Genomic DNA, 20794 nt, shown 5'->3' with positions numbered 1-20794 from the left:
TTTAAAATGCAAACAAAACAAAAGATTTATTTGGTAAATGATAACAATGACGTGCCGTTTTAAAAATTAAAGTAAGATTTAAAAAAGAAGAAAACGGAAGTCATTTGTTAAGATATGGGGGGAGTAATATATGTTGTCATTGTTATCCGTTTTTATTGAAATAAAACAAAAAAATAAGTTTACATTTGTTTTATAAGGACCTAAAGACTACAGAGAACTTTATTACACGTACATAACTTATTAATTTTAATAAGAATGAACTTTATTTATGAAATTATTGGTATATTAATTTAATACACAAGATAGACTCAGTCCTGCGATGTATAACGATGATCTAAGTAGAAACTTTGATCTTTCCCGCTTCACTTAGTCCAGAGTGTTGTAACCGTAAACCTAAATGGAATGTGTTGATAACTTCGATAATTCTTTCAACGCACCTGTTGAAAAGTCGACGGGAACGTTAGTCATGAGTCATTGGTGTAACGGACCTGTAATGACATTTCGATGCCAATATGGCGTCGCTAACCTCACCAACCCAAAACTTTTTGGTAAACACTCGTATTTGTTTTATACCTAAGGAATTTGTGAAAAAAATAAAACACTTTTGAATTGGTTTATTTGCTTCCTTTAAAAAATCATAATAATAAAAAAATAAGTATATTATAAAAAAGAAATAAAATATTAAAAACATATCAGAATCATATTTTTTGAATCATTATTAATTGGCTCAATAGCTGCATCATTACTTCCCGTACGCAGGTTTTTTATGCAATACGGACATATTCTGATCACTAAACTGGCTTTCGTTCAAACTATTTTTAGTCAACTCGCACTCAGAATTCAAGCTGACGTCTGTTTTCACAGAAACAGGGTTCCTTTCGTGTTTTGTAACTGTAGATTTAATCACCAACTTATTCAAAGATTTCGGTAGAGAAATTGCCTTTTCAGATCCTAAAACTGGTTTTTTGGACGGTTTGTAAATTACGTTTGAAGGAATGTCACTGCCGTTTTCCTTGCTTGAGTTTTTTGGTTTTTGATAGAGTTTTGTCGCAATTGGATCCACGTTTCGTTTTAAAACAGGTTTCGGACTGTATTTAATATACATCCTCACCGGACTAACTATATCTTTTAGATTTGGTTTGGATTTCAATGGTAAAGTCGGTACTTTGAAGGAATCTGGTGACCTTTTAGGTAATGGAATGTGACTTTTGACAACAAAATGATTTTTAGGAGTTTGGTAATTAGTGGAAGACTTTTTTGATGGTAAATCTGATAATGGTTTCTGTATAAATGAACCGGATATCAAATTACACGACTGAGAGTAATCTTCACTTCTTTTAGGGCTTTTTTTACAAATTGGCGATGTTTTTACTTCTTCTTTGTTCACCTCAGAGTTTGTAGTCTCTACATTTGAACTTTCTGTTAAAGACTGCTCTTTATCTTGATTTAAAATGGCATTTATTCGTTCCAATGTATCATTAAACGAATAAACACTCGAATCGTTGAATTGCTGTAGATCAATTTCAGGTATTGTTACAGCCGAAGATGATGGACACTTAGATTCATTTGTAGCATCAATTTCACAAACATATTCGTCAATATTTTCATTGGAATTACAAGTTGTAAGTTTTATGCTCGAAATATCAACCTCACTATGATCTAACAATGAATCATCACTATATTTACAATATGATTCTATTTCACATAATTCCTCCTGTCTGCTGCAATCTTTTTCGGTGTAACTCGTATTTTCATCACTAATATCACTTATCTCCAAAACACAACTCAAGTTTGCTTTTTTCTTCAGTTCGGTTTCATCATCACTTGAAATTTCTATGATATCCGAATTTGTTTGGTTTAAACTATTATTAGGACTTTCAATAAGTGTTACATACTCGTTTTTAATAAAGACGTCACTCGGTTTGGCCATTGCATTATGCACAAAATCGAAACAAGACGTGTCTTTTTCATTGAAACCCAATGAAGATTTGTCACGATTTATCTGTGTGGATTTATTAGGAGGTACTTTAATGGAATTTTCCTCTGTTGAATAATAATCCGTATCTTGTTTTACACTGGCAGCTTCTGAAGCAGTTAAGTAAGCTGATATTTCCAAAATTGAATCTTCTGATAGTGCGTTTGACATTTTGTTATATTCAATTGTTTGTTCACTATGTAAAGTATGTCTTCTATCTGGTTTACGAAGTACCGGTCTATTGAGATGAGATTTAATTTCTCTTATTGTCAAAGGACCCCACGACACTTCATCATCGCTACTATAATAAGCTTCCATTTTATTTCGTTTTTTTAAAATAACGAACTCCTAACTGACACGCTCTTCTTCTTTTTTATGTTAACAAATGTTTACTAGCTATATTTTTAAAAATTTTTATTCATTTTCAAATCTATAGTTTTAATTAAAAAAATCAATTATTATATCAAATTCAATTGAAAATTAAATACAAAAATATCTAAAGTACATTTCTAATGCGATTCGCAGGTGAATTGGCACGCGCTTCGACGTAAAGTTATGTACTTTGAATTCCTTCTCTAATGTGTGCCCAGTTTGAAACTACTCTAGGAAATTGTTGAGCTTCTGATTATTTGAAATCAAAATGCGAAATATGACAATTCTATTGGACTTTTTCCTTCAATTAACCGTGATAATAAATATATAAGCGAAAAATTGCCTATGAAGACGTCAATTAAATGACACCTGTAAATTTGGATTATAACTAGAAAGTCGAAATTTCAATCATTTCAGTATCGATTGACGTTACCAGATGGATAGTTTGTTTTTATAAGTTACTTTAATATTATTTTAATTTTTTTTGACAACATGGCAAATTTAAGACAAACACCTTTAACTTGTAGCGGACATACAAGGCCTGTTGTTCATTTAGATTTTAGTGAAGTTACAGATAGTGGTTATTATTTAATTTCGGCTTGTAAAGGTAACGATTTATTATTTTTTTTGTTACAATTTATAACCTTCGATGTTTACAAAAGTGTACCTTGGCCTAATTATACGCATTAACATGCTGCTAGGTTATTTGACCTGAAATAAAACCTTACAAGTAGACATGGAAGGTCAGACTCAATAATCTTCCTGTTTTTATTTATTGTTTGCAAAAGAGAATGTAATTATAATTTTTTTTACGGAAATTTTTAATGGTAACATCAAGAAATGTAATTAATATAAAATAGGGATAAAGTGTTTTTCATTTTTACGCAAATTTGTCTGAGTTTATTAATAATGTAGATATTTTGAATATAATATTTTTGTCAAATTGTATAATTTGGCGTAGATGGGAAACCAATGTTGCGTCAAGGTGATACTGGAGATTGGATTGGTACTTTTGAGGGTCACAAAGGTGCTGTTTGGGGTGTAGCTTTAAATAGCGAAGCTACTAGGGCTGCTAGTGGCGCCGCAGATTTTACAGGGAAAGTTTGGGACGCTGTTACGGGAGAAGAATTGCATTCTTTTCAACATAATCACATTGTAAAGAGCGTGGATTTTTCAAAAAATTCGAATTTGATGGTTACTGGAAGTAATGAGAAGTTGGTGCGCATTTTCGACCTCAATAAACCAGAAGCTAGTGAGTTTATCCAAACTAAAGACTTTATAAACAAAATTCGTGCAAAAATTGATTCATTTTAGGTCCAGAAATTTTTAGTGGTCATACTGCAGGTGTAAGACACGTGTTGTTCTTTAGGAATGACACTCATTTGGTTTCTTGCGCCGATGACAAAAGTTTGAGGGTATGGGATAGATCTACGGGAAAAGTAAGTTGATTCGAATGTGAATTATCCTGGTTGTGGATCAACTCTTTCACGGCTCACCATTTTCTTTAAGGAAGTCCAAAAGGTGGATTTTGCCGCTAATCCAAACAGTTTAGAAGTGTCGAAAGATGGAAGTGTGCTGACAGTTACTTATTCTAACCACGTTATTTTCTTAGATTCGGAAACGTTGTCGAAAATTAGGGAATTTTCTATTCCTTCCACTGTCAATTCGGCGTCATTGCATCCGGACAAAAGTATTTTTGTCGCCGGAGGAGACGATTTGAAAGTGTATAAATTTGATTACACCACCGGAACTGAAATTGAGTCCTTTAAAGGTCATTTCGGACCAGGTAAGTCTCGGCAGTTTTTCAAATTATTCAAATATGTGTTTTAAAAAGTTCATCACTGAAATAGTGAAAATTTATCATTTTTATTAGATTTAAGATACCTTCAGATGCTTTTATCATTAAAATAGTGAAAATAAGTCAGACTTAAATCCTATGAGATACTTTAACAAAATTTTCTCACTAAAATGACTCCGATTTTTCAATTTATTTGTTGATTTTTCAAATTTAACCTCAAAATACCGATACAATCAACAAAAATGTCCATTACATTCACCGGATCGTTCGGAACCATTCATTTGAATCATCACCAGGATGTTGTACCATGTTTTTCTTTTTTCTTTCATACTTTTCAGTACATTGTGTGAAATTTTCGCCGGACGGTGAATTGTACGCATCCGGATCGGAGGATGGTACATTGAGACTGTGGCAAACCACTGTCGGTAAAACGTACGGTTTGTGGAAATGCGTCGAGGGTCAAATCAACGCCGATCCTCTGTCGCCGCCTAAAGAAGTCCAAGCGAATTGAATTCCATTTTTTTTTCTATCGAAATTCGCTCTGAAATATATATATATATGAAAAAAAAAATGTTTTTTTCGTGAATACACTTGAAAAAATGTTTCCCGGACAAGTAATATTTCAATAAATTATTTTTATTTATTCGGAATTTTATTTTAACCTTTCTATGGTTGTACGAGGGCGGTCCAGGAAGTAATCGACCTAAATGGCCAATAGCAGCAGTGTTTTTTGAAATTTGGTTAAAAAAACGTTTTTTTGGTAGTCTTTGGAACCCTATAATTCATAAAATGACCGTTTTTATTAGTTTTCCTTTCTAAATAAATTGTTTGAAACGATGATTTCGTATTTTTATTAATTTTTTCAATTACGGTTACACGTAATTTGAAAGTTTGTAAGAATATGTAAACTAAAAACCCTGTATGAAAAGATTTTGTTTTATTTTTCAGTGTATGATGTCTAATAATGAGTAAAAAAACCAAAATGGTTCATTATGGGAAAAAATGTATGAAAAAATTGAAATTTTCATATTTCACCCTGTATATAAGGATAGTATTATTTTTTTTCACTGTGAAACGTCGAATAATAAGTAAAAATAAGAAAATTGCTCTCTTTTGTGGAAAAACGCATTAAATTTTCGAAATTTGGAGAAAAATGTATCAAAGTACTGATATTTTCGTATGTCGCCCTGTATATAAGGAAAAAAAATAATTTTTTTCCAGTGTGGAACGTCGAATAACAAATAAAAAAACGAAAATTGCCCTCTATTGTGGAAAAATGCATAAAATTTTTCGAAATTTGAAGAAAAATGTTTCAAAAAACAGTAATTTTTAAATTTCCCCCTGTATATATAGATGAAATTGTTTTTTTTTTTAGTGTGAAACGTCGAATAATGAATAAAACAAGGAAAATTACTATTTATTATAAAAAAAAGGGCAAAATTTTCGAAATTTGGAAAAAAATGAACCAAAATACCGAAATTTTTATATTTCACCCTATATATACGGCTATAATTGTTTTTTCTTGATGTAAAACGTAGAATAATGAATAAAAAACGAAAATTAGTCTTTATTAGGAGGAAATGAAACAAATTTCCAAAATTTGTACAAAAATGTATTGAAAAACCAAAATTTTCACATTTCACCCTGTATAAGAAGATATTATTGTTTTACCTTGGTCTAAAACGTGTAATAATGAATAAAAAATACGAAAATCATCGTCTAATATGAGAAAATGAAACAAATTTTCAAAATATGCAGAAAAATAATCATCAAAAGCCAAAATTTTTATATTTCACACTGTATATAAAGATGAAATTGTTTTTTTTTTAGTGTGAAACGTCGAATAATGAATAAAACAAGGAAAATTACTATTTATTATAAAAAAAAGGGCAAAATTTTCGAAATTTGGAAAAAAATGAACCAAAAAACCGAAATTTTTATATTTCACCCTATATATACGGCTATAATTGTTTTTTCTTGATGTAAAACGTAGAATAATGAATAAAAAACGAAAATCATCGTCTAATATGAGAAAATGAAAAAAATTTTCAAAATATGCAGAAAAATAATCATCAAAAGCCAAAATTTTTATATTTCACACTGTATATAAAGATGAAATTGTTTTTTTTTTAGTGTGAAACGTCGAATAATGAATAAAACAAGGAAAATTACTATTTATTATAAAAAAAAGGGCAAAATTTTCGAAATTTGGAAAAAAATGAACCAAAAAACCGAAATTTTTATATTTCACCCTATATATACGGCTATAATTGTTTTTTCTTGATGTAAAACGTGTAATAATGAATAAAAAATACGAAAATCATCGTCTAATATGAGAAAATGAAACAAATTTTCAAAATATGCAGAAAAATAATCATCAAAAGCCAAAATTTTTATATTTCACACTGTATATAAAGATGAAATTGGTTTTTTTTTCAGTGTGAAACGTGGAATAATTAATCAAAAAACGAAAATTACCGTCTAATATAAGAAAATGAAACAAATTTCCAAAATTTGTACAAAAATGTATTGAAAAACCAAAATTTTGATATTTCACCCTGTATAAGAAGATATTATTGTTTTACCTTGGTCTAAAACGTGTAATAATGAATAAAAAATACGAAAATTACTTTATTACCAAAAAGGACATCAAATTTTAAAAAAATATCAAAAAACCGAAATTTTCATACTTCATTCTGTATATTAGAATAACATTGTTTTTATTAAGTAATAAGTCAAATAATTAATAATAAAAACAAAAACTATTATTTATTGCATGAAAAAAAGAATCAAAATTTTGAAAAATCCATCGCAAACTCTATTTATTCTCCTCTTTATCCTCTTTATCTTCGGTTTCGTTATTTTTCACTTCTTCTATAGTACATTTACCCTCCTCTTTACTTCCATCACCTTTATCCACCGTAGTCACTTTATCCAAAGTTTGTGTGACAACCGGTTTCGATCTACTATTATAAACCGGCAATTTCTGTCTTATTATTGGCTGCATCATAGGATGACGAGGAGGATACAAAACCGGACCACCGGGTACAATCCTAGGATAAAAAGCCGGAGGATAAAACCTCTGCACCTGATACGGTGGAGGACGAATTAAACCGGGATGCATCCAATAATCCCCGACACCCTACAAAAAAAATTCAAATTCAAAATAATATAACCACAAATCGAAAGTTTTTACTTCATAATAACCGAAATCCATAGCCGGGTCTCTGTACGGCACCCCATCTTTCCTTCCAGGAGACCGACTTCTTCCACCCCTTTCCAATTTATACCTTTTATCCCTTTCATAATCCGGGCTTCTACTATAATATTTCCTATCCCTAGAACCTGTTGGAAAATGGAAAAATTTTTTCTATATTATTAATGAAATACTATTTGATGGTATTACCAGAAGGTTGCGGTGATCTGCTTCTCCTTTTCTCGTAGTAATCCGAATGTTTTCTTCTTTTAGGAGACCTACTCGATGATCTCCTTGGAGATAACGATCGTTTTTTAGACGTAGACGGTCTCGTTCTCGATCCACTCCTTCTATTTCCATCGTATCTATATTTCTCCCTCGATCTAGATCTCTTCCTCAAATCAGGATGATTCCTACGATATTCACCAGGTTTTAATGGTGTCAACGATCTATACCTCTCACGATATCTTTCTCTTGAACGAGATCTTCTTGATACCGAATGTTTCTCGTATATTGGATCCCTTTCTCGACTATACCTCCTTGTTTTCTCCCTAGTATCTCTCTCCCTGCTTCTCCAATCTCTATTTCTATCTGTACTACAATAACTTCTATCCCTATCGGGACTTCTGCTTCTATCTCCACTTCTTCTCTTTCTATCTGCGCTTCTACCTCTATCAGTACTCCTTCTATCCCTATCAGGACTTCTACTTCTATGTGCACTTCTTCTTTTTCTATCCGGGCTTCTATCTCTATCAGTACTCCTTCGATTCTTATCTGGGCTTCTTCTTCTTCTATCTATACTTCTTCTATTTCTTTCTGGACTTCTACTTCTTCTATTCCTTTCTGGACTTCTACTTCTTCTATTCCTTTCTGGACTTCTACTTTTGGGTCTTCTGCTTCTATCTGTACTAGTTCGATCCCTACTTTTGCTTCTGGTTGTGGAGTTGCTGCGTGTTTTCGAATCTGATCGGTTATTTTGGGGTGCATCGAACATGTTGGCATCTATCAAAACTAGTCTTTCTTCTTTATTAACGACTATATCTTCCCTATCAAAAATCGATTTATATTTTGGTGCATGATCTGAAAATTTATTGGAAGCTCAAACAATTTGATATTGAATATGAGAAATTAATAAAATTGTTACAATCCGTTTCTTCCTGCGGTGTTTCTTCTTGGTTTTCATTCTTCTTTCTTCTTAGTGTGAATTTTTTAAAACAATTAAATTATGAAGTGAAATTTAATGCAAATTTTTTATATATCTTAAAAATTAAAATGTGAAAAAATTAATTTGAATGAAGTTATATGAAAAAAATATCAATTAAATTGATTTTAATCATTATTTTTAAATCTTCTACCTTCAAAAATCTTCAAAAGTCACTATAACCTGTTTTGTAACAGAATCGTAAATATTAGTAATGTTAATACTCATGTGAATGAATTTTTTAAAACATTATAACCCCAAAAATTTCATTTGAATACGTAGAATTATTAAATATAAAAATATTGTTAAAAAAAATTCATTCACGATATATATATATATATATATATATATATATATATATATATATATATATATATATAACAATAAAATTCATAAAAACCTTAAGCACGAACTTACCTTTCAAGATTTTTGGTTGCTCTCCATTTCCAAATATACAAAACTCCATGATATTCCATAACAATTTTACCTAAACTGTTGAAACTACTATAAAAAATTTATTATAATCTATTTCAATTAAAAAATCTGTTTACAATATATATTTTCAACTCATATATATTTATTTAATCTAATAAGAATAAACGTTTTATCAAAAATATTCATATATTTGAAAAAAAAATACTTGTTTTACCCTTTTTGCTATGTACTAATGGAACTAAATATTTCGGATCATCTATACTTCTTTCGATAGGTCCTGGAGGTTGGTTACTATTTATATTTCGTCTTTTTATACCTACTCTGATTGATTCCAATTCCACTAAAGAAACGCTTGCCAAAACTCCATAGGTATGCCTAGAACTATTAACAAGATTATAATAAAATCGAGATTTATTATATTGTTAATTTACCGTTCAGAACCGCTAAACGAAGCCATCTCTTTTAATATTTGAAGCTTAACAACTCTATTTCTTGTCAATACTTAAATTTCAATGGCCGATTGACACTGTCAATAATGACATTTAAAAAAAATGGCCTTTTACGTTTACAATAACGAGACAGTTTTTTAACAAATTATAATTTATAATAAATTATTTTCAATTATCGAGTTAAATGCGTATTAAATAATGAATTAAAAATTGGTAAAACTAAATTTGTTTGTAATATGAAATTGTTGAAATGGATAAATCAATATTTTAAAAGTTATTTATGCAACCAACATCCTACTGTCAACAATGTCAATTGTTTGACATTTTTTAAAAGTACAATTCTGACACGTGAAATCATATTTCTAAACTTAATATTGTTATTATAATTTAATAATAATGAGTACTATAGTCGAAAAAATAGCGGCAATAGAAGCCGAGGTAAGGAAAACAATAGAGAAAAAGATGAATCCTTGTCTTAACCTAAAACCGGTTTTTAGATGGCTCGTACGCAAAAAAATAAAGCAACTGCTGGACATTTGGGTTTACTAAAAGCGCGTATAGCGAAACTACGTAGGGAATTAATAACTCCAAAAGGTGGTGGTGGTGGAACCGGTGAAGGTTTTGACGTTGCCAAAACAGGAGATGCTAGAGTCGGTTTCGTAGGATTCCCTTCAGTAGGGAAAAGTACTTTATTGAGTAATTTAGCCGGTGTTTATTCAGAAGTTGCAGCTTACGAGTTTACAACCCTCACCACCGTACCGGGATGTATCAAATATAAAGGAGCTAAAATTCAGGTAAAATTATTTATCTTATAAAAACTCGTGAAATTATTATTAAATTGTAGTTATTAGATCTTCCGGGTATTATCGAGGGAGCGAAAGATGGAAAAGGTAGAGGTAGACAAGTAATAGCTGTTGCTAGAACTTGCAGTTTGATATTCTTGTGTCTAGACGTGTTAAAACCTTTAGGACACAAAAAACTCATCGAACATGAATTGGAGGGCTTCGGATTGAGGTTAAATAAACAACCTCCAAATATATATTTTCGGAAAAAGGATAAGGGAGGAATTAATTTGAATTGTATGGTACCTCAATCTGAACTAGACCTCGATACTGTTAAAACAATTTTATCCGAATATAAAATACACAATGCTGATGTTACTTTAAAATATGATGCTACGAGTGATGATCTTATTGACGTCATTGAAGGCAACAGAATTTACGTACCTTGTATCTACATATTAAATAAAATTGGTGAGTTGATACTTTTTTTACTTAATTTTTTCGTTTCAATCTTATTTAAAGTGTGTGTCATATAAAACTTGTTTTTTTTTTAATTTAATATGTTAATAATTGTTTGTAGTTGTCCGTATGTAAAGTTTTGATGATAAATTTTGTTTCTAATTGAATTTAATTTTAAATTTAGTACATTTTTATCTGTTTTTGAGATAAAATGATGTTTTAATTGTTGTCCATTCTTAACTGTCTCATCTTCATTTTTAAATCGCTCGTATCACTAGTAAACTGTCTTTTAAGTCGCTAAATTATCTTTATAGATAATTTTTGACATTCTTTGAGCTTTTTTGTTATATTTTTTGAATACAAACACTTGTTTGGGTCGATTCGTTGTTCAATATCCATAATTACACCAAATCTGCTACAGTAGATCCTAAAATGGGTTCAAACTTGTCATTATTTATCTCAATATACGAGGGTGGTACTAAAACTAGTCCAAATAACTGCAGCATGAGTAATAAATCGACTACCTTGTAAGAAATTTGTTATAGATACATAAATATCTGAACAATTATTTAAAAATAGTTGTCGTTGTCATTTTTTTTTACATTCAGACCAGATTAGTATTGAAGAATTAGATGTTATTTACAAAATACCTCATTGCGTACCGATATCAGCCCACCACCGATGGAATTTCGACGATTTGTTGGAAAAAATGTGGGAATACTTGAAATTAGTGAGGATGTAAGTACAGGGAGTAGTTTATAGTCAGGGGGGAAAATTCTTTTATTTTTTTGGACTTTTTCAGTTATACGAAACCGAAAGGGCAACTTCCCGATTACAATTCGCCGATTGTATTACATTCTGAACACACTTCCGTTGAAGATTTTTGTAATAAATTGCACAGAAGTATAGCTAAAGAATTCAAATAGTGAGTTTTGGTTGAATTAACGATTAGGGGTGGTTTAACGTTTATAATTTCAGTGCTCTCGTTTGGGGATCTTCTGTTAAGCATCAACCCCAAAAAGTTGGTTTGGATCATGTACTAAGCGACGAGGATGTTGTACAGATCGTTAAGAAAGTTTGAAAAGTGCGTTTGGAATTTTGGAAAATGTACTCAAAGTGACGTTATTGCGTCTTATGTGTATCGTAGAATATAATAAATGATTAAACCCCGTGTTTTATTTCGTTTATTTTACGATTGTACATTAGAAACTTTGAGTAAAACGATTAAAGAGTTTTTTTATAATTTTTGTTTTTTTTTCTACCCTTTTTGAAGTTAAAAAAGTGAAATCTCGTCAAAACCTATTACTAGTTTTACGGAAAACTAAAGCAGTATGGCAATATCGCATTCAGAATACAGCATTTCCGGTAATGTGACTTGAAACGTCGGCCACATTGTCGTAACATAAAATTTAATTAAACCCTGTGTCCAATTCACTCATTTTATAATTAAAAACTAAATTGTATGTTTGGATAAAACGATTAAAGAAATTTTTCCAAGATTTTTGTATTTTTTAAATCAATTTGCGTTAAAAAAGTGAACTATACCAAATTATATCACTGGTTTTACGGTAAACTAAAAAAGTATGGCAACACCGCATTCAGAATAAATAACGTGACGTGAACGTCAACCCTATTATCACAATGAAGGAAGATTTCGTTTTATTTATGTTTAGACAATTGTTTCGAGCGGTTTTTTTTGTCGGATGGTAACAATTATATATATTTTTAATACTACCATTTTTTTAAAATAAACAATATGAAAAAAGTCGATGTTTAAAGTTTTACTTATTAATATTTATAATTTTGACATTTCTTCAAGTGAGCTGTCAACTTCCGTTTTGTGACCACAAAATATTTTTGTACATTAGTTATATGGAACAGTCTCAGAGTAGTTAATGGCTGCGAAGTTATATAGACAAAGGCCATATACCAGGTAAAAGAAGAATCACCTATGATCGTTACAATAAATAGTATGGTAAAATTTGTTATCATCATAAAGATATTTAGAAAAACTTTTATTACCAAATACTGATTTTCAAGAAGTAGATTAAAATATTATGTTAATTAATAGCACAATGTCTGATTAATAATTGCCGTACTAAAAATGACGCAAAGCTTTACTTTCACAATTTTTGTTTATGTCGAAATTCAGCGATAAAATGTTCTTATGTTACGTATTATACGCAACACATTATACATAGAAACAATCGGGTGATCTATCCAAAAGAAAAGTACTTTGTGATAGATCTCCAACCAATCATATTTTCTCTTAAACGTCATTCTTCTTTTCGATCATTCATTCAAGTCGAGAAACGTCAATTTATAACACAATCGAATGAAAATTCTCGTTTGATCACAACAAAGTAAATCTAATTAATATACATGTTACAGGGGGTATTCAAAGAGTAATATATAATAGAAATATTTATTTGAATAGTTTTAGCAATAACTTATAGTTAAAATAAACAAACAATTCTTTTATAAAATTATCAATGACGTAATCAAATTTTCTATCGCTATCCCGATGTGACGTCACGATTTTTGAATTATATATTAGTTTTATTATTTTCATTAGACAATCTATAAAAATATAAAATTGAATATTTTAAATTCGATACATTTTTGACCCACCCCTAATCTAATAATGCCATTTTTGTTTCTTCCCCCCAACTTGTGACAAAAAAATTTATTGTAATTTTTGAATAATCCCCTGTATGTATTGAAACTATCATTATTAACATAATTTAATCATAACAAATATAAACCTAACCTCAAATTTGATATTTCCCCAAACTCGATACTTTTTTCAAAGTCTGACAACATTGTAATTATTTTTTGAAATCTTTCTATAAAATTAATTTATGGATGACTCCTTGTAAGTATTAAATAAAACTGCAAATAACAGCAAAATATTTTAATCAGAATAATTATCAACATAACCTCAAAATTTACATTTTTCATTTTCGAGATACTTTTTTCAAAGTCTGGCAACATTGTACTCTCTATAAAAACAATACCGTTTATATTTTGTATCGCATTTTTTTATTCTTATATAAAATGCTGTTCAATTTGACAACCATGTATAAACGTTAAGCAGTCACATAAGCCACCGATCCCGGTCTCCTTTTATCTGTCACAGCGATGATATCACCCGTACTAAAATTTTTGCTAATCGCCGTAACGGCCGCAAATCCGAAATCGTCCTTGAAATCGTATTTGTGTCCTATGGCTTCCAAACCGTTCACAATATCCATCGCCTAAATAAAATTGCTAGAACAAATTTATACTGAAAATAATCAAACGTCATAATCACCTTCGTTTTATATTCCTCTTCGAAAATTATCTTCATAGGAATTAACTGATGGTGCAACCTCTTTTCGTTTATTGAAGTAGCCAAATCTTGATCGAACCAAAGATGTTTGATGATAGTCTAAAAAAAATTATAAAACCCCAAAAATACAAAAAATAAAATAGTTCGTAATGGACAACTTCATCAATACCCCCCGTACCTAATCAACAACGTTTATTTAAGTTATTCCCACCTCTAATATGACGTCATTAATAACACCTGCAAATGTTACTTTATCGTTGTTCATTATATAGATTTGTAAGGAAAATATTTATATTCGATACCCAATTTTACTTACTAGGGCTAACGCAGTTGTTATTTTACTTCCACCGGCCCCTCCTGGAACTAGTACAACGTTTTTGTTACCGTCTAGTACAATAACGGGCGTCATGGATGACATAGGGCGTTTCCCGGGTTTAATAAAATTAACTTCAGATGGCGGTAAACCGAAACCGTTTGACGTTTCCGGTTGGGAGAAATCGTCCATGCTGTCGTTTAATATAATACCCGTACTGTTAGATTGGAAACCAGCCCCCCAACTAAATAAAAATATTATACATTAACGAAAAGTAAGAGACGTTGTACTTATTATTTACATGAAATTAATTGTGCTGGTTACTGATACGGCGTCTCCTTGCGAAGAAAGAACTGATACATGCGATGTACCATGATCTTCTTGGAAATTCGTCGCTGCTCCATAGTAATACGGATCTTGCGACGTTGCATTATCTTTTATTAATTTTCTAGTAGTTTCGGCGTAATTATTTGAACTTAGTTCATCGATTAGCTGAAACCACACGTATTTATGTTCAAAAATATCACGACATGTTGTGAATTGCAAAATTTAAGAAATTAATACGTAGTTGATTCTATTTTCAACTGTCAGAAATGTCAAAACATATAATTTTAATTTCGGAAATTAAATTATTTATAAAAAAAATATATGAAATAAACACAAGCATAACCTAAAAATGTAAAAACTACAGTTGTTTCAACTAAGAGACTAAATTTTCACTTTTTCTTGTATAAAATTCGGGATCCGTAGTTGCCGGTTTTATCTGCCAATGAAAATTATTTATATTTGTAAAATGTAATTTAATATGCAGATAGTTTTATATCATGTACTTAAAACACGTATTTCATCTAATTATTCTCTAAAGTTCATATTATAAAACAAAGTTTTATTAACAATAGATAATAATCTGAAAAATATATCAACTTTGTAAAAATATCCGGCAACGCTGCAATTGAAATTACCATCAGAATCTACTTAATTAGGTCAATAGAACGTAATTATCGCGGCGTTGCCAATGCATTCCAATAATCGTTTTGTGATGATTTTTTGAAATTTTTAGGAAAATATAAATTTATGTTATGTGTTGTATGTTTTGAATAAATGGTATAGGCGCCAGGTGAAATTCTTTTCATAAATTAGTTTCTTATCAATAAATAAAATTGGGGTATACATAAAATTATCGACATTCCTTAAAATTTTATATCGTTTTCAAGTTTCCGCAAAGTCCATAGACAAAACATTTTCTAGTGAGATTTATATTTTCTCTAATTATTAAAAAAAAATATATTTTATATGAATGCATCCAAATAATTATAATAAATATAGAAAATTAAATAATTTTGGTGAATATTAAACCGTCCTAACCATATTTATAATCAAAATTTATTAGTTATTTTCTACGTATTTCTTTCACAATCTGACAATACTGTAAAGTTTAAAGCTCCACGTCAACGGTGATCGTGTAAACGCACAACGTTGCCAGTCGCTGGAAAAATATCAGTCTCTCTCTCTTCCACTCATTATATTTTATCTTTATGTTGCAACGTCTTCGAAATAACGTTATATCCATTTATTTAAAAATTACTCACCGATGTAAAATTGAAATAATCTGGATCGGCACACACCGTTCTTTTTGCGTAACCAAATTTGAAACTTTCAACTATTCTTTGATTGTTGATAATTGAATTTGGTTGTTTAACATCTATGAAATTACTTAGTATATTTAAAATGTAATTTAAAATTATGCCACTGGCAGGTAAAGGCGGTGATATGACGGTGTAATTTTTGTAAATATTACTTTTTATGGGTTTTTTCCATAAAGGCCTGCAAAAAATATTTCGCTTTCATGACGTTCAGTACATATTTTTATGAATTATGAAAAAGGTATAAGCAAAAAAAAATGTTTATCAGTAAATGTCGAAAGTTAATTAACATAGCGGTGCGTTTGGGGTTACGAGGGGTTACAAATTTTTATTTTTAGATTTTAATATGCGTGCGTTTAGAGTTAGAAAATGATACTTTTAATATACAGGGTGATGTTTCCGTAAAACTCACTTATAATTTTTCATGTCTTCTATAGTTATGATTCCGCCATTATTTTTAATGTCCTCCACGAATGAGGAAGTTAGAGATCCATCGTGTAAAGCGTTTCCACCTTCGTTGGCGATTATTTCCAAAGTTTTCGCCATTCTGGGTCGCTTGACGTAATCACCAAATTTATAAGTATCGTTGGTTTTTTTATCGAAAAAAGTTTCTCTATAATAATAAAAACAAAAATCCAATTATCGAAACATTGAAACAGCTGGTTTCGAATGAGTCGATAATGATGACGTCATTGACGTTAAGGTTATTCTGTGTTTGCATGAAACATAAAGAGTTTCCTGTCATCTGTCATTTCGAACTACTTGAAAGAAAGTGACAAATGGGCGGTGAAAACAATGATTCAATGATTTTTATCGATTCAATTAGACATTTACCTCATAATCGGGTCTTTCCATAACATTTCTTTTCTCAAATTAAACCTAGATTCTAAATGTTTCGTAACGTATTGCCCGTTTTTACATATGTCAATTGTAGGTTGAATTAGATCTTTCCACGGTACACCTCCACCGAATCGATTATAAAGTTCCATATAACCTCGCAATTCGCCAGGTACGGCTACCGATCTACCACCTTTCAAAAAATAAAATAAAAATACTTACGCATATACCCAGACCAGAATTATAATCGAAACACGATGATTTAGCGTTTTCGCTGTATCAAAATCCATTTATCGAAATCCTAGATGTCGAAAATTAATACTTCTTACTAATAATTAGATATATTGACTTACGGTTACATAACCTCATCGAAGCTAAAGTAAACCTAACCTCATCGAAGCTAAAGTAAACATAACCTCATCGAAGCTAGAGTAAACCTAACCTCATCGAAGCTAAAGTAAACATAACCTAATTGAAGCTAAATTAAACATAACCTAATTGAAGCTAAAGTAAACATAACCTCATCGAAGCTAAAGTAAACCTAACCTCATCGAAGCTAAAGTAAACCTAACCTCATCGAAGCTAAAGTAAACATAACCTCATCGAAGCTAGAGTAAACCTAACCTCATCGAAGCTAGAGTAAACCTAACCTCATCGAAGCTAAACGTATTCTAATCGAAGCTAAAGTAAACCTAACATCGATAAATGGATTCTACGAATTAGAAAACGCTAAACTAACGTTTTTTATTGAGATTCTGAACGGGATACGGAAGTATAGCCGTTAAAATAACGAAAAATGGAGAATAAATTTAAAGTGAACGAACCTCTTAACGATGAAGATGCTAATTGGCCCTTGTACATGTTTTTTCCTGATGCAGAAGGGGCAGTTTCCCGGGCGTCTAAAGCCCACGTTTCCCCCGTGGTTTTATTGTATAAAACCAAAAAGAAACCCCCTCCTAATCCCATACTTTCTGATAACATGACTCCTTCGCAAAATAACGTCGCTATAGCAGCGTCCACCGCGTTTCCCCCCTTACCCAAAATAGACCTAAAGATGATAAAATAAAAAAAAAACAAATTTATAATATAATATAGTCCAAAGTGCGATTATTAATTCTCAAAAAACATATTTATATAACACAAAAAAAAGAAGAAGAAAATACACAATGATAATGACATTAGTACGAAGTTTAAAAAAATAATTTACTATTTTGCTTTTTTGCATCATCTCCACTATATACTAGTATGAAAAATATAGAAAAAAAACGTACTACCAAAAAAATTTCAATTTCCTACTTATTATATATATTTATATATTTAATATTTAATTCAAAACTTACACCCCTATATCGGCACACCCATGTCCGCTACTGGCAACAGCGCCTACTTTGTGTTTGTCTTTCGTAACAGTCATTGCTACCACAATAATTATTGCAATTACTACAATAATGGTCACCCCAACAACAACCCGTTTCGTTGTTGTCTTCCTATAGGAAAAAATTATTCTCATAACCGTAAATGACTATTCCTATCATTTACAATAATATCTAATATATTTATTTTGTGATTATTCATATGTACGTTTCGAATTAGTCACGTGAAATATTTGTTATTTAAACGATTTTATGTAAGTCGTGTTTCTTATGACTAATAAAACTGAAAATACTTTGTTAATTACAATAACCTTTTCAATAAAGAATTTTCGTACTACATTTTTTCAATTCACTTTAATCAAAGAATAAAAAAGCGTTAAAATTAAATTTTGTTTGAAGAAGCCGACTCTACTTCTTTTTTATTTAATTAGTCGTAGATAAAGGACACATTCCACGTCCTATTAGTTATGCAACTCTTCTTTCTTCCTGTATTATCATATTACGTTATGTCGTATTATTTACTATTTTTCGTAATCTCATGGCCATTTGTAATTGATACATTATCTTTTTTTCAAATTCTACATGAAACAGCTGCGTATCAATGCGATACACAAATAAATTATTAAATTATATCAATATTATTGAAAGGCGAAATGTATAATATTTATATTAGGTTCAAATTATACTTTTATATAATAGTGGCATGAAGAATTAGAATATTTTACTGTTAACTTTTAATTATAAGAGAATTTTTGTACGCTTATGATATTTCTTATCGCAAGCTTATAAAAATATCGAAAACAAATAGTTTAACGTTCAAAATTCGTGACTATATCATAAACATGTGTTCTATTAAAAATATTTCGAAAATAATTCAGACGTAATTCAAACGTTAATAGCTATGCCATATTTCCTTATGGTGAGGATCAATTTCTTTCCATAATGTATTTTAATCATTCAATTGTTTCATTGTATATATTTCTTACCGATCCGTTGTTGCCAAACGTACTCAATTAAATTTCCGTAAGGCAATTTTTTTTAAACTTCCCGTCGATTTACGTTAAATCTCATTTCACCGGTTATTGTAATAAATATTTGAAAAATTCTATTCCAGACCAACGTTTTGAGTATGAAAAAAAGTTATCTGAATAACACGTGTCGTATAAAAAAAAAGTTTTTGTCTAAATTTCTTTTTTTTAATAAATTCGCAAATTTTTATTTTTAAAAACGTGGTTGAATTCAAAATAATAACTTACATTTTGTTTTTCTATGTCACCAATATTTTTTTGACGGAATTAACTAGACCACTACTTTTTAAGCGGTACAATCGACTACTAGCATTAGACCCGGCGTCAATCTACGTAGATGCCGGTCTGTTGGTCAATTCAATTCAATATTAAATCCGTATGGACTGATCGCAGAAGGAAAATAATGACGACTCACTCTGGTTCTACCAGTGGCGTCGACATTAATTTTAAATCTATCACACCTACAGTTTTTTTTTATATATTTTGTTGTAAAAAATATACTTACCGCCTTATTTGTGACAGCCATGTTTTCTCACGACAACATGGCGGTATCACGTGGTTAGGTTTCCAGTAAATGTTATATTGTAACATGTATTATTTAATAATTTGAATATTATATAATAAATAATAAAGTATCATAACAAACAAATTGAACTAATAATAATTTTAACTTGTTTACTATTTAACCTCTACGTTTATTATTATTATCTCTGGTTGTAGTATTTATTGACATTTGACAACTATTGTAGCTTCGTGCATTGTTGCAAGATTTTCTTTTCCAAGGATAACTATTGTTTTATAATTAATTGAAAAGGTTCATTATATGTCTTTGTTAAACATAATATATACAAGTACTATCAAAAATAAGTAGGGTCAAAACTATTTATTTTATTATCGAGTTTGATAATTATATATTTTGTAAACAAATAGATAAGAAAATTAGTTATTTTCTATACGAGGGCGGTTAATAAACATTCATCACTAGTTTATGAACATAAATTTGAAATGTTTGAAATTATTAGTTGATAGATGAGACAGATATTTCTTTGAACATACTGGCAACGTTGTAGTGTCTACGTGATCACCATTTTTTCGAAGTATAATTTTAAAAACATCACGAACAGTTGCTTAATCTTTGAATTCAATCATCTGATCACTTATCTTGTGTTATTAGTGAGTTTTCTTAGTGTAATTTTTGTTATGAAGCTCTACTATGCACGAGGCGTGTCAAATTTGACATAGCGGATAATGTAAACAAAATGCAGGGTCGAAATGAGTGTGAATTTTTCTAAAAAAATTGTAATAGTTGCCAAATAAGTGAATAATTAATTTCATTGTCGGTTTTTAACCAGATTTTGAAATCTTATTTATTTAAATAATGATTGATTTGTAGAATCGCGGTCTGTTAGTTTTTTGCACTAAAAAATCAAAAAAACCTTCCGATTTATTTGAATTTTTTGTAAATCTTTTTACAGCTAAAATCGATTTCAATTAATTCGTATCCAATATATTTGTTTTTATGGTATATTTATAAAAAAAATAAGGGAAATATCTCTCTTGAAGATTCCATACGGTTTACAAACTTTTTAGTTTCCAAGCTGG

The 20794-nt window shown here is 30.1% G+C and overlaps 5 protein-coding genes across 7 annotated transcripts; 2 read left to right on the top strand and 3 right to left on the bottom strand.

Moving 5' to 3' along the window:
- Positions 1 to 599: 599 nt before the first annotated feature.
- Positions 600 to 2338, bottom strand: LOC130894893 (uncharacterized). Its single transcript, XM_057801918.1, has one exon. It carries the CDS (start codon positions 2291 to 2293, stop codon positions 743 to 745), a length of 1551 nt encoding a protein of 516 aa, XP_057657901.1. The 5' UTR covers positions 2294 to 2338; the 3' UTR covers positions 600 to 742.
- A 365-nt stretch (positions 2339 to 2703) lies between these two features.
- LOC130894772 (serine-threonine kinase receptor-associated protein) lies at positions 2704 to 4802 on the top strand. Its single transcript, XM_057801758.1, has 5 exons — positions 2704 to 2954; positions 3309 to 3599; positions 3662 to 3786; positions 3857 to 4133; positions 4484 to 4802. The coding sequence occupies exons 1-5, from the start codon at positions 2840 to 2842 to the stop codon at positions 4654 to 4656; spliced, it is 981 nt and encodes a 326-aa protein (XP_057657741.1). The 5' UTR covers positions 2704 to 2839; the 3' UTR covers positions 4657 to 4802.
- A 1961-nt stretch (positions 4803 to 6763) lies between these two features.
- LOC130895501 (serine/arginine repetitive matrix protein 2-like) lies at positions 6764 to 9491 on the bottom strand. Of its 3 annotated transcripts, XM_057802827.1 has the most exons (5): positions 9409 to 9491; positions 9192 to 9358; positions 7552 to 8421; positions 7342 to 7490; positions 6764 to 7287 (listed from the first exon to the last, which is right to left on the bottom strand). In XM_057802827.1, the coding sequence occupies exons 1-5, from the start codon at positions 9432 to 9434 to the stop codon at positions 6964 to 6966; spliced, it is 1536 nt and encodes a 511-aa protein (XP_057658810.1). In that variant the 5' UTR covers positions 9435 to 9491; the 3' UTR covers positions 6764 to 6963. The 3 variants fall into 3 exon arrangements, with proteins under 3 accessions (XP_057658810.1, XP_057658811.1, XP_057658812.1); XM_057802828.1 differs by lacking the exon at positions 9409 to 9491 and having other exon boundaries at positions 8960 to 9281; XM_057802829.1 differs by lacking the exons at positions 9192 to 9358; positions 9409 to 9491 and adding an exon at positions 8960 to 9089 and having other exon boundaries at positions 7552 to 8725.
- A 231-nt stretch (positions 9492 to 9722) lies between these two features.
- Positions 9723 to 11838, top strand: LOC130894873 (GTP-binding protein 128up). The gene is made up of 6 exons (XM_057801890.1): positions 9723 to 9864; positions 9924 to 10220; positions 10271 to 10679; positions 11276 to 11405; positions 11470 to 11592; positions 11646 to 11838. Exons 1-6 carry the CDS (start codon positions 9823 to 9825, stop codon positions 11746 to 11748), a joined length of 1104 nt encoding a protein of 367 aa, XP_057657873.1. The 5' UTR covers positions 9723 to 9822; the 3' UTR covers positions 11749 to 11838.
- Positions 11839 to 13566: 1728 nt separating this feature from the next.
- On the bottom strand, positions 13567 to 19657 carry LOC130895154 (scoloptoxin SSD14-like). Its single transcript, XM_057802324.1, has 10 exons — positions 19421 to 19657; positions 18132 to 18278; positions 17616 to 17839; positions 16789 to 16984; positions 16367 to 16567; positions 15901 to 16135; positions 14613 to 14803; positions 14315 to 14555; positions 13981 to 14097; positions 13567 to 13924 (listed from the first exon to the last, which is right to left on the bottom strand). Coding segments are annotated over exons 1-10 (1722 nt in total). The 5' UTR covers positions 19423 to 19657; the 3' UTR covers positions 13567 to 13756.
- Between the last annotated feature and the right edge of the window lie 1137 nt (positions 19658 to 20794).

This window comes from Diorhabda carinulata, chromosome 6, assembly GCF_026250575.1.
Source record: "Diorhabda carinulata isolate Delta chromosome 6, icDioCari1.1, whole genome shotgun sequence".
In the NCBI taxonomy this organism is placed as follows: Eukaryota; Metazoa; Arthropoda; class Insecta; order Coleoptera; family Chrysomelidae; genus Diorhabda; species Diorhabda carinulata.
The sequence above is the reverse complement of the archived record's forward strand: the minus strand, read 5'-3'. Positions and strand labels throughout refer to the sequence as shown.

Coding starts and splice junctions, on each gene's coding strand:
- LOC130894893 (XM_057801918.1), bottom strand. CDS start 2,293: ATGGAAGCTTATTATAGTAGCGATGATGAAGTGTCGTGGGGTCCTTTG.
- LOC130894772 (XM_057801758.1), top strand. CDS start 2,840: ATGGCAAATTTAAGACAAACACCTTTAACTTGTAGCGGACATACAAGG. Junction 3,787..3,856: donor GGGATAGATCTACGGGAAAA/GTAAGTTGATTC, acceptor ATTTTCTTTAAG/GAAGTCCAAAAGGTGGATTT. Junction 4,134..4,483: donor TAAAGGTCATTTCGGACCAG/GTAAGTCTCGGC, acceptor CATACTTTTCAG/TACATTGTGTGAAATTTTCG.
- LOC130895501 (XM_057802827.1), bottom strand. CDS start 9,434: ATGGCTTCGTTTAGCGGTTCTGAACG. Junction 8,422..9,191: donor ATTAGTACATAGCAAAAAGG/GTAAAACAAGTA, acceptor ATAAATTTTCAG/ATCATGCACCAAAATATAAA. Junction 7,491..7,551: donor CAGATCACCGCAACCTTCTG/GTAATACCATCA, acceptor ATTTTCCAACAG/GTTCTAGGGATAGGAAATAT.
- LOC130894873 (XM_057801890.1), top strand. CDS start 9,823: ATGAGTACTATAGTCGAAAAAATAGCGGCAATAGAAGCCGAG. Junction 9,865..9,923: donor TAGCGGCAATAGAAGCCGAG/GTAAGGAAAACA, acceptor ACCGGTTTTTAG/ATGGCTCGTACGCAAAAAAA. Junction 10,680..11,275: donor CTACATATTAAATAAAATTG/GTGAGTTGATAC, acceptor TTTTACATTCAG/ACCAGATTAGTATTGAAGAA.
- LOC130895154 (XM_057802324.1), bottom strand. Junction 16,985..17,615: donor AGCATCTTCATCGTTAAGAG/GTTCGTTCACTT, acceptor ATTTTTTGAAAG/GTGGTAGATCGGTAGCCGTA. Junction 13,925..13,980: donor AAGAGGAATATAAAACGAAG/GTGATTATGACG, acceptor AATTTTATTTAG/GCGATGGATATTGTGAACGG.